At 33.2% G+C, this 12,893-nt stretch overlaps 2 protein-coding genes across 14 annotated transcripts in view; one reads left to right on the top strand and one right to left on the bottom strand.

Moving 5' to 3' along the window:
• Positions 1 to 6,019, top strand: part of chas (chascon) — a 78,049-nt gene extending 72,030 nt beyond the window's left edge. For all 13 annotated transcript variants that reach the window (XM_074116517.1, XM_074116518.1, XM_074116525.1 and 10 more), the window contains one exon: positions 4,417 to 6,019. In XM_074116517.1, coding sequence (XP_073972618.1) covers positions 4,417 to 5,391 — 975 coding nt within the window. In that variant the 3' untranslated portion in view covers positions 5,392 to 6,019. The remainder of the gene's footprint in view (positions 1 to 4,416) is intronic.
• Positions 6,020 to 6,378: 359 nt separating this feature from the next.
• LOC141448265 (RUS family member 1) lies at positions 6,379 to 12,743 on the bottom strand. The gene is made up of 9 exons (XM_074116539.1): positions 12,601 to 12,743; positions 12,354 to 12,511; positions 12,121 to 12,281; positions 10,708 to 10,903; positions 10,144 to 10,259; positions 8,778 to 8,977; positions 8,442 to 8,695; positions 7,425 to 7,611; positions 6,379 to 6,569 (listed from the first exon to the last, which is right to left on the bottom strand). The coding sequence occupies exons 1-9, from the start codon at positions 12,671 to 12,673 to the stop codon at positions 6,466 to 6,468; spliced, it is 1,449 nt and encodes a 482-aa protein (XP_073972640.1). The 5' UTR covers positions 12,674 to 12,743; the 3' UTR covers positions 6,379 to 6,465.
• Between the last annotated feature and the right edge of the window lie 150 nt (positions 12,744 to 12,893).

Here is a 12,893-nt window from a genome sequence, read left to right as displayed (position 1 = left end):
AGCCCTAACCCTATCATCCTACCAAATTTTATCAAAATCGGGCCAAGATTTACAGAGTAATTAGTAATAATAATTTTGGAGGGGGCCTTACATTAAGGGGGCTAACTCCTCTCCCATTCGATGTACAGGATCGAGACCCCCAAAAGGCACATCTACATAAAATTCCGAATCCAATGACACCTCATTCATGAGGTTCCTACCGGACAGTTTTAATAAGGGTTGATCGACAAAAACTGCACGAAAAAGCGTAACGTTGAAAAACACCAAACTTCGACAATTTTTTTCTCTTTTTCTATAAAAGATAAAATTCCCAAATTTTCTTTAAAATAAAGGGCAAACCCTCCTTTATAACTGTAATTTTTTTTGCAACCACCCAGATCTAATAGGTTTCGAGAAAAAAGTTGCCGAAAATGAGCAAAAACCGCTTTTTCAAAAAATGTTCTTGTTCTTCTTCTTCTTGTTGTTACCTTTTTTGTAAACAACGTACCGCCTAAACGCGCGGACCGATTTTCATGAATGAGGTGTCATTCGATTCGGAATTTTATGTAGATGTGCCTTTTGGGGGTCTCGACGCTGCACATCAAATGGGAGAGGAGTTAGCCCCCTTAATGTAAGGCCCCCTCAAAAATTATATTAAAACTGTCCGGTAGGACAGTTGTATAAGGGTTGATCATCAAAAACTGCACGAAAAAGCGTTAGGTTTAAAAACACCCAACTTTGACAATTTTTTTCTCTTTTTCTATAAAAGATAAAATTCCCAAATTTTCTTTAAAATATAGGGCAAATCCTCCTTTATGACTGTAATTTTTTTCCAACAAGCTAGATTTGATAGATATTGAGAAAAAAGATGCTCAAAATGAGCAAAAACGGCATTTTCAAAAAATGTTCTTGTTCTTGTTCTTCTTGTTCTTCTTGTTGTTGTTACCTTTTTTGTAAACAACGTAGCGCCTAAACGCGTGAACCGATTTTCATGAATGAGATGTCATTCGATTCGGAATTTTATGTAGATGTGCCTTTTGGGGGTCGCGACGCTGTACATGGAATGGGAGAGGAGTTAGCCCCTTTTATGTAAGGCCCCCTCCAAAATTATTATCATTAATTACTCTGTAAATCTTAGCCCGATTTTGATAAAATTTGGTAGGATGACAGGGTTTGGGCTCCCCTACCTAACATTAAAGCGACGATCTGCTCTTACACTTGTTAAGGGGAAGTATAGCAATCGTTTCAAATTATCGAAACGTAAACCGATTTTCATGAATAAAGTGTCATTCGAATCGAAATTTTGTACAGATTTGCACTTTAAAAGTCTCGACGCTGTGCCTCATAAGGAGGGGAGTTTGCCCCACCCAAGTAAGGCCCTTTCTAAAACTATTATTACCAATATTTCTATAACGGTTAGTCCGATTTTGATAAAATTTAGTAAGAAGAAGTGGTTAAAGCTCCTCTACGTGGCTGTGAAGTGCCATCATGCTCTTACACCTACTAAGAGGAAGTATTGCAATCGTTAAAATTTTCAATGAGTGAACCGATTTTCATCAATGAATTGTAGTTCGATTCAAAATCTTTGCCTTTTAGGGAGAAGTACTGTAATCGCAGTTTATTTTTCTTGCTCCTCTTAAAAGGAAGTACTGAAATCGCAGTTTAATTTTGCTATTTACGTACAAATACCTTCCTATTTTATTCAAAACGCTTTCTCAAAAAAATGGTTATTGAGGATGGTTTGGGGACCGTAACTATAATCATTCTTTAAAAAGATCTCTCCAGTGGTAGTTACGGTTCCGATTTAACACCTTATCAGGTTATAATGATAGAATAGCTTATTCCAAATTTTAAAAAATCTGTAAAGCAGACGTAACTTTGCAAATAGACAAAAAGGAAAATCTATCCAAAAGGTACAAAAATCTCCTTAACAAAAACTTACAGTTTTAAAAGTTAAGTATAAGGGTTGATTAAACGCCAAAAGGTACACAAATCAGCAGTTCCCAACATTTCATTAATACTTCATTGATATAATTTAAGTAATTTTACTGCATTAACTTTTCCTTCACATTTTTTAGAATTTATTAGATGTCACAGACCCTTATGCTGGCCAGTTCATTCATAACATTTTTTTATTATAATTATGATAAAATGAGTGATGAATTATTCTGAGTAGTCACATATACATGCATGTTAAAGTAGAAAAAAACAAAGTTAGAGTCGGCCACTTTTTAAATTTCAATCACGGAGGATTCAAAACAATATTTCAGTCTTAAATTCGCCTTACCGAAATATTCGTGAGCACAAATAACATACATTTAATAACAAGTAGATTATTCAACAATATTTACTCATTTCTCAATTGTAATTTAATTTAGTCCCCCTAATTTTACTTATGGTAAAATACTGGAATAATTAGCTGTCCTAAAAATATGCATATCTTTATTTTCTTTATTTTATATTACATATATATAACATTGTGGGAAGAACACCTAGATTGAGAATGTAATTGAAGAAAACTATATTATTTGCGATAAAGCCAGATTATTTATTACTTATTATTACAAACGTTTGACTACAACATAAAATAACAATTACTTTAATCGAAGAATGAACTTAAACCAATGATTTTTATTTAAAAATAAAAATAAATACATAAAATTATTGATGTAAAAAAAGTTTATGAATTTTTTAGCCTCTTATTTTTTTTATATTTTTTATAACGTTTTCTTTTTCACCTGTGATTAATAGTTTGATTATTATAGATAAATAGATATTACAGTCAATCTAAGTTAAATGGTGTGCTACTTGAGTAAATATTTTGTAGACGAAAATGGCCAGCATAAGGGTCTGTGACATCTAATAAATTCTAAAAAATGTGAAGGAAAAGTTAATGCAGTAAAATTACTTAAATTATATCAATGAAGTATTAATGAAATGTTGGGAACTGCTGATTTGTGTACCTTTTGGCGTTTAATCAACCCTTATACTTAACTTTTAAAACTGTAAGTTTTTGTTAAGGAGATTACTAATTACTTTGTAAATCTTGGCCCGATTATGATAAAATTTGGTAGGATGATAGGGTTAGGGCTCCCCTACGTAACATTAAAGCGACGATCAGCTCTTACACTTGTTAAAGGGAAGTATAGCAATCGTTTTAAATTATCGACACGTGAACCGATTTTCATGAATGAAGTGTCATTCAAATCGAAATTTTTTTTGTACAGATTTGCACTTTAAAAGTCTCGACGCTGTGTCTCATAAGGAGGAGAGTTCGCCACACCCAAATAAGGCCTTTTCTTAAACTATTATTATTATTATTTTTTTTTTTTTTTTTGGCGCATCAACAGCTGAGGTTATTAGCGCCCGGAGCTTTTTCCAGTGCACTGCCGGCCTCCGGACAGTGTTCTCTCGTTACAGACAACACTGTCCATCACCGGACAGTGAGCTGTAAGAAGCTCCTAGGAAGAGAAAATCTAAGGGTCAGCTGCTGGATTCGAACCCGGGACCTCCGCGTGGGAGTCCAGTATGCTAACCACATAGCTAATCCCTTCCCTCTTAAACTATTATTACCAATATTTCTATAACCCTTAGTCCGATTTTGATAAAATTCAGCTCGAATAAGTGGTTAAAGCTCCTCTACGTTGCTGATTCTCTTGCTCCTACTAAGAGGAAGTACTGCAATCGTTTAAATTATCAATGAGTGAACCGATTTAAATCAATGAATTGTTCGATTAAAAAATCTTTGCCTCTGCCTTTTAGGGAGAAGTACTGCAATCCTAGTTTATTTTTCTTACTCCTCTTAAAAGGAAGTACTGAAATCGCAGTTTAATTTTGCTATTTACGTACAAATACCTTCCTATGTTATTCAAAACGCTTTCTCAAAAAAATTGTTATTGAGGATGGTTTGGGAGCCGCAACTACAATCATTCTTTAAAAAGATCTCTCCAGTGGTAATTAACACCTTATCAGGTTATAATGATAGTATTTCTTATTCCAAATTTTAAAAAAATCTGTAAAGCAGATATGTAACTTTACAAAATAGACAAAAAGGAAAATCTATCCAAAAGGTACAAAAATCTCCTTAACAAAAACTTACAGTTTAAAATGTTAAGTATAAGGGTTGATTTAGACGGATAATGGAAAAAACAGGAAAATTTTCAGATTCTTTTGTTTAATGTGTATATAACTTTATATTAACTGGTATACATATTTTATACGTTTATACGCTTAAGCCTTAAAGGTCAGGTATCTTTCATTATTCAATTCATTCTATTGTGTATTAAAATTAATGAATACAATGTTTGCGACATAATTTTTTGTTGATTTTTTTAATTTTGTAAATACTGATGAGAGTGACGGTTAATTGGAATAGACGGATAAAAGGGTGACGGATAACCGAGACTCCACTGTAATATGGTATTTTTCTGTTTGTAGGTGTACGTGACCCGCAGCAATGGTGAGAGTGGCGCGACCAGTGGTGAACGGTTCAACCGACTGGGTGCCACCAACAGCAACAGCATGTTCAACGTGAGCATAGTGAACAACGTGAACTCGTCCACTCCAACGGTCGGACCGGCCAAACCTGCACGCACATATCGTTCAAACTTGTTGAGAAGCAAGAGTTTCAATGTGCATGCTGGCAGCGTTACCCTGAGAGAGAGCAATCGTTACACATCAAATCCACATTTACACCGTCTCGATGAATCCCAAGAACCCTTGAAAAGTCCAGGATTGATTACTAGTATCAGTCGTAGTTCTAGAGACCTTAGCCATGATACTTCGGATTTCTACCGAAAACCGTTAGGAACATTCGATCAAAATAGATATGTAAAACACAATGGTTACACTTCTAGATCCACTGTTGATACTAAAAAGAAAATCTTCTTGAAAGGTTTGATGGACAGAGCTCCAGAGTTGTATAAAACATTGCATGGCGGTAGCACTGATCTGGATGAGAACAAACATGAACCAGTCAGGACGAGCACGCCTTTGAAAAATGGTAAGTTAGAATATAGTACATCTTTTAGGAGCAACACGAGTTCACCATTAGACAGGGTCAACTCACCAAATTTACTTACTACTAATACAAATTTATACCGTACAAGTTCTCCAGATTTAAATAGAAGCGTAATACGCCGTGGTAGCAACGATTACACGCAAACAGTAAGTTATACGACTAAATCAGATGATCCGTTGAAGCCGTCAGTCACTAATACCGTACAAAGTTATACTAAGAAAACTGTACCAATGCCAGGTGGGCGACAAGAAAAGATAGAATCAACGGAAACTAAAACTGTTACAAAAAGTAAATTTCGAACAGGTACCCCTGAATTGCATTTTGACCATTCCAATAAATATTCATCGTCGAATGGAGGTGTGGTTATTGAAGTGAGGAATACGAGAAAATAGTGCAACAGCACACATAACGCTTAAAAAAAACATTCTGCACAATTTGAAGAAACTATAATCAATAATTGATCGAGAAATCTGCTCAAGGATTGTTAATTAACTGAAATATGAGTAGTATTTCATCGAGATAATTGCATCATAGCCTCTCCAGTGCAATGTATTGAACTAACAAGTAGAATAAGTCATATGTGCAGAAATCGGAAATGTAGAAAAATTATTACCTAACTCCGTCCCAATTTACTAAACGCAAACAAAAATTTGAAAATTCGAGATTAAAACATGAGAGTTTGCCGATAAAAACTTTTCTATATAAACAAATGTAATCTAACTAAAAAATTATTAATTTGACAATTTTCATTTAATAAATGGCATCTTTAAATTAATGATAAATGTAACTCCCTCTTTTCTTGTATACATATATGTAGAGGTTAAATATACATATATACAATTTTATATCTAAATGTGTACCTAAGTCATGCATTTCAAATTAAGACATTAACAAGATTCACATAACTTTATCATTAGTAAGTCCTTACATCATATTAGTTTATATTTTTTTTATGTTTAACTATGGTTATATTTTTAAATATAAAACAACCTATTATTAAAATTTTGAATATAATTAAGATTTATTGAGACGTTTATCCTCTTAACCAATGTTTCCAAAGAGGTTGATATTGATCCAATACTTTGCTTACCTGGGATAGGAGAAAGTGAAAATGTGACAATTAACAATGACATTTTATATTTTTGAGCAGTATAACTCATCTCCCTTAATCTCTTCCTTAAAAAAACAGACCTAAATAACGTAATTTGCAGCCTTTCATTCACTACAGTTTACCAATTTCTAATTTCTTATTATTTTTTACTCATAATAAATTTTATACAAACATGAATCACAACTTACATATTCTGCTGCCATTTTTCTAAGCAATTACTTTTTACAAAATAGTTGTCGGTAAATGTAAACAATAAATGAGTCAAAAATTAAAAAGAAAATTAACTTTTATTTCATTAAAATTTGTACAAATCCATGAAATTATTTGAATAGTAAAGAAATTCATACAGCTCCATTTATATAATTTTCCTGCCTAGATCTGACTCAATTGGTAAAACCTTGCCTGCCCACTTCGCTCTCCAATCTTTAATTTCCAACAAGTGCCTGTCAACATCCCAACCTTGAACAGAAAAGAGATTTATTTGAAGGGTAACGTCCAATTTAGGCACATTAAAAGTAATCACAACGTGGATCTACTGGTTTCCTTGATTACCTAAAAAATTACATAACCCAGTTAATTCTTTTAGTGAGTGGCTTCAGTAATAAAAAGTAAGTTCAGGAAGGATCATTTTTTGGAACCTCTCCGACTCATACCCTTACATAAATGATATATCATTTATGTAAGGGTTTTGCCGGTGTTAGAATTCACAGATGACACCGCTTCGGTTACTACTGAAATGTTTGAACAAACGGTAAATATGCTTGCTTCATTAATGGCACGGATACATCATAGTCATTTAACAATGAACCTTTTCTCCCTAAAGAGGAACAGTAACTACATTGTTTATTATCAGGGTGTAAAACTGGGAAACTGTGCATTAAATATCATAGCCTGGGTTATTTGAAAAGACGACTAAGTGAGAGTGACTAGTAGTAGCAGCCAAGTCCAAATCTCTACACCATACTGATTAATCTACCTCTAATCATGTAAGGAAGTCCGAAACCAGTCAGGGATACAATGAAAATTGGCAGGGTAAAATAATATTCAACAGACTTTTTTTAAACATTAATTCTTGTTGGGTAAAGTTAATTTTTCATTTTTGGATTACCTTCTAAGAATTTTTAAGTATATTTTTTAATGGATGAAAAGCAAGGTTTCCTTCTTTGTTAAAAATGTAGTTCATAAGCATTGAAGAATTTCCACAATTACAATTTCTTAAAGCTAGAAAACTGCGAAACAGCCCTTACTTACTACTAAATTGCCGTGCGACCGATTCGTAAAACCCTCTTACTTATACATAAATTCAAATCTTACCGCTTTTGGATAAACTTTTGACAAAATTTTGAACACCACGAGAAGCAAACTGATCAGTTATCATCAACACTTCACCACTGCCTGACGTATGACTTCCAGAAAGTAGGTTAGTTTTTAAAGAAATTAAGTGATGCTTCAATTTAGAAATTTGGCAATGTTCATTTGGATGCCTTCCGCCTAGAAGTTCCTAAAATACAGAAAAAAATCACTTATACTTCAATTTATGAATCTATAAAAGTAAATAAATTTTTGCAGCTTATGAACTGTCTATTTTTCAAATAGGCTGCAATATAATGCAGATTAGATTCCCTGGAGAATGGATCGATGGCCTCCTACTTTACTCACTGTTTACAAAGCCGAAAACTACGGTGCGAAACACAACACAACTAGTCTCTATCTCTCTCTCTCCAATTCTTAAGTTTAACTGAGTACAATTTATCAGTTTATTGAAGGTATACCATGGGCCATAATCTGTCCGACAAGTTGACTTTTATTTATCTAGTACAAAAATTAAGAAAAACAAAACAGCTGCTACGTACAATAATTGAAATTGAAGTGGAAAATTAAAAACATGGCATGGCTCCAAGTAATATTGGTAGTCCTGTTTGGTATAAATATAATTCTACCATAATTACCGTCTAAAATGATCAATAAATCTTTGTGAAAAATACAATTTTTCCTGTTATTTATTGCAATTCTTTCAATACAGGCACAAACCCTAAAAATGTATATATTTTCAACTGCACTAACATTGCAGAGTGCTCATGAATAGCAGTCTTTGGAACTGTTGTGATTCATACTCAAAATGAGGTGGACAGTGGTGTCGTAAGCATCATAAAACGGACAATATTATCAAATGGATCTTCTGGAACTTAATAATTTTATTTAAGTGGATTTTGACCAAACGTGTCGCGTGCCCAAGCGAAATAACAAATTTGAATTTTTTGTGATTTTTCGTTTTTATGTTATGCTGCACACACCCTAACCCAGATAAAAAAGTATTAAGTGAAATCTTACGAGATCTGTGTTATGTAAGAAGGATGTTCCAATGGCGAACAATACTGCACGGTAATGTGCATCGATGAGGTCAATACATGTGTGCTCTTGATGTAATAGAATATGTATTGTCTTCTGGCTGCTCACCATAAATATAATATATTTTCTATCTTTAAACATATGAGTCAATAGTTGTACCTCAAAGGGGCACACATTTTTCATTAGTTTTTCAAACGAATGGCCACTTTTTATTCTAAAACCACACAACTTTAAATCTAAAAAATAAATTAAAAATTAAATTATTCAAAATTAGAAGGTGACTTAAAAAAAAAAAATTGAAACACAGGAAAACGGTACCTGAAAGACCAAAGCCTAGATAAACAGATTCCCTTCGGTTTATCTCAATAGGAGGTAGGATGATCTCCCTTGATAAATATTCTTGAATTACCAACAGTAACCTTTCTCGATTGAAAGTATTAAAATTTAATGATTTAACAGCCTTGTAATTTGCATATAAATGAAGAGACGTCATAAATAAGAATAAATACCACAACACACTGAAACAAGTAATGAAAATTATTTGTCCACAGCGTTTAAAAAGTTTAAATAAAAGACATTCTCAAGTTTTTATTATATTACACACGTATAAAAAATTTAATTTACAAAAAAAAAATTCCTCAAAAATGATAGAATAAAAGGTATTTTAAGCATGGGCTAGTATGTTTTTTAATATAGATTTTTAACACAATTAGTATCCAATTGACATAAAAAAAAATTGTTAAACCAAGAATTAGTGCCATCAGCTGATAATGTTCTTGCTTAAAAAACAAAGGTCCTAGATTAATGGCTGAGAATTGGCGTCACTTTCTGGAAAAGTGCGGCCACCTTAATTCGGAAAACAACTGTTTTGTCGCACCTAGTTGGCTAAAAAACAATAAAAATAAATACCTAAACATTTTAATAATTTTCATAATATCTGAGTTGAATCATAAAAGTGTTATGTAGAAATTATTCGAGAAGGAAGAGAAATGAATGTCAATTTCAGTCATTTTTCGCTCAACCTAGCCTAAAACTAATTACAATTACCTTGCACATTGTTTTTTGCATATTTTTAATTGATTTTTTTTTATATGTAAAAAACACCTTTTTATTTTAAAGATGGAAGCTGGTTAAAACTGTAACCTTCGTTATGAAAATCGTTCCAAATAATAGCAAATAAATAAATTTCCACTGACACTAAGAAAGACCATTCATCATCCTGTATCATCTTCTGAAGATGAAGAAACAATCCACCCAGTTCTCTAAGGAATTATCTATTACTTTCTTGAACATTTATCAAGGGAGATCACCTTGATAGTACCTCCTATTGAGATAAACCGACGATTTCGATGGGAACCAGCAAACCACACACACTGGTACCATTTACAACACCACTCCCATCTCTCCCTGAATATTCCGAAAAACCTCCCGAAATTAAAGGGGCAGAAGGTTTTAGTTAGTTCATGTTTCTCTCCAACTCTTGGCAAGTACTTATTCAGACTCTCTTCAGGGAAGCTTGGAGAATCAGCAGTTAGTTTGCAAATCAGAGTTCTGAAGATGGCTACCCAAATTAAGAAGTCAGGTTCTACAGGAAGCAGCAGCTGACAAATATAACAATGACAACTAAATAAGAATTCAAGTAAAATTAATATACATATGTAAATTTTGAACAATTTATGATTACCTGGTGTTGACGATAGTCACCAGAAGAACGGCACTCAAAAGAGAAGCAACCAAATTTACACAAGTTTCCTGGCTTCCGTCTTTAGCAGACACATCAGCCATGTTTTGTTTGACCGCCTGTGCAAAAATTTGGACTGATTAAATTCTGAGCCTTACTTAGAAAATATCGATCTTGATTATAAGAATAGTAAGATTTTTCCGTTTTTTTTAATATCTCAATGCCTCTCATATTATGTAAATACAAATCCGAATAGAAATGCGAGTCAGCAAGTGTAGTGTGGGACTGAAACATAAGTGAAGTCTAAATCTACCGCGATCTGATTAATCTATCTCTAGATAGCGTGATACGACGAATAAAATAAAAAATATTATCCAGCACTGCGAACCTAACCACATTATCTATCATATGCTTGCTATATAAAGCAAGTTGGCCAACCAACTTTCGAAACAATTTTCAGCGCGCAAAAACTTTCATTGTTAAGAAGTAATTAAATAAAATTTGAAGTTGGCCTTTTTAAAGTTCTACAGCCTAGAAGGAGACGAACGCATTGAAGAAACCAAGTACCTGATGCTGGGTGATAGCAGCCCGAGTAGCGCCTCCTGCAACGCCTACCATGGCTTTCATCGAAGTGGTCACACATAAAATTCTTAATGACAATGCCGGGTACAGTGGCAGCAATGTCAATTCAGTTAGGATCGCAATGTCGTTTAGTACATCTGCAAATAATCTCCACTTCTTACACTGCGCATCTAGTCCTGAACTAATATATATTTTAATATTTTCTGCTACAAATGTAAAAAATTATATTTTTTTTAAAGTAAAATTTTTATTTGGTAATTGTTTAGAAAGACGGAGCTATAATAGATATCGTTTTAAGTCACTACCAACCATAATAATAATTGCAAACAGAGGAGCTTTGTTAAGGCTTGGGTTGTGAAACAAAAATTTTGATTAGGTTATGCATCAATATCCTACACTACACCAATCGACAGATACTAACCTTGGTCTGGTAGCAGGTCTAGCGTATAGAAAAAGAAGACGCTGCGCAAGTTAAGGAAATAGTTGGTTAAGGTCATGAGGACTACTCTCACAATTAAATGTACTTATCTGAATGGGTGATGCAGGGAAATAAATAGATGGAAATTAACAAAATCAAGTTTCTTTCTCAGAATCAGAAGGTAAAGCTAAAATAAAATAAATCTCTCTTTTATGAAAAAATTGGTATTTAAGAACAGGACTATAGCAAGTAAAGTCTGGTCTTAATATTAGCGTTCACCCAGAAACAGTATGCGGTAGATTTAAGACGGAACTTGGTAAACGATAGAACTACTTTCAGTCTAAATCTTTTTACCTCCATTGTGGAACCCACACTGTAGATATTTTGAGTACTTGGACTTTATTGAGTACTATTCACACTCAATAAAGTTCAGGAGACCATGGAAGTAGCTGGGAATAAACATAACATTCTCTTAATCGGGCTAATATTTGTGGTGACAACTAACAATATTTACTCAAAAATGTCTGAAGATTTTTTAAGATACTTGTTTTTACAAGACTGAAGACTGCCTAGAGCCCACAATTTTTTCCTGGTAAAAATAAAAATTCCGTTTCCTATTTTTAAGAAAAATGCGAAATAAAAATGGGGCTTTTTATGCAATAGTTATCAAATTGTTTAAAAACTCGTGTATTAACAGGAGCAGAGAATATTGGACACTGCATTATCAACTAGAAAAGTGATTAAAACGTTGCCTACAACATTTATTGCAGGGCGTCTTTCTAAAGAATAATAAAACATTTTTACAGTGATACTTTAATTTTTCTGCAAGAAAATACTTCGTCTTACGACGGTAAGAGAATGTAAAGAGTACCAAGAAAGAGAAACAGGCTTTGTCGCTAAACTTCCACAAGATTCGTTTTTTTAATATCATCCTTACTAAAAAAAATAAATCAATAAGCTAAATGCAATAAAACTAATACCTGCTAAACCAAGCAAATAGAATTCCAGATAATTTTCCGGTTCCTTCTTTCAAAATCCAAGTTATAGTAGCCCCGGCTGAGGTGGCTGTATTGTCTCCCACTCCCAAACCTTCTAATATTGTTTTTGTAACCAATGTATTTGATACAGTACTGCAAGATGCCTGCACACTTCATTACATACTAACAAAAATAATTGCAAAATCTCATTTTTTTTTTTTTGTAACTGAATTTACCTGGATTGTGTCCCATATTTGATAACTCACATAGTCCTTGCTCACGCTAGTTGGAAATTCTCTAGGAAGAAATATTTCATACAATATTTGCTTCAGATAATATAGCGGTTTTTTAGGCGGTCTTAAAGAAGAATCAACTCTTAATATTCCGCCCAGCTCTAAATCAAAATTAACAATGTTACAATTAAACTTTCTAAGTACCAATTAGCTTCATTTATATGTCTATACATTAACTTCTGGAATATACCTGAAGCCTTAACGTAAACAATCTCATTTGGCGACTTGTTTTGCTTTTCAGTAATTAGGATATTGTACGGCATTACAAATACAAAATTTTATCTTAAGTGTATTAACGAAACACAATATTCTGGGCAATGGCTGCCACGTTAACTACCAGAGCAGATAGCACCAGCTGAGCAGTTACATTACATACAGTCACGTTACCTCTCTCGAAAATAAAATATATATTTATTATCAATTATTATACTTAAATGTTTTTGACAGTGCTTGCCTTTTTTACATATTTTGAGCCGAATACCA

This window comes from Rhodnius prolixus, unplaced genomic scaffold, assembly GCF_049639745.1.
Source record: "Rhodnius prolixus isolate KJV_2025 unplaced genomic scaffold, Rpr scaffold_13, whole genome shotgun sequence".
NCBI lineage: Eukaryota > Metazoa > Arthropoda > Insecta > Hemiptera > Reduviidae > Rhodnius > Rhodnius prolixus.
Note: the sequence above shows the minus strand (reverse complement) of the source record. Positions and strands in the feature narration are given on the sequence as shown.

Bases quoted from the DNA above. Each gene is read 5' to 3' on its own strand.
- LOC141448265 (XM_074116539.1), bottom strand. From the start codon at position 12,673: ATGCCGTACAATATCCTAATTACTGAAAAGCAAAACAAGTCGCCAAAT. The intron at 7,612-8,441 runs GTAAGATTTCAC...TCTGTATTTTAG, and splicing joins TCTTACATAACACAGATCTC to GAACTTCTAGGCGGAAGGCA. The intron at 6,570-7,424 runs GTAAGATTTGAA...TTTCTGTTCAAG, and splicing joins CAAAAGTTTATCCAAAAGCG to GTTGGGATGTTGACAGGCAC.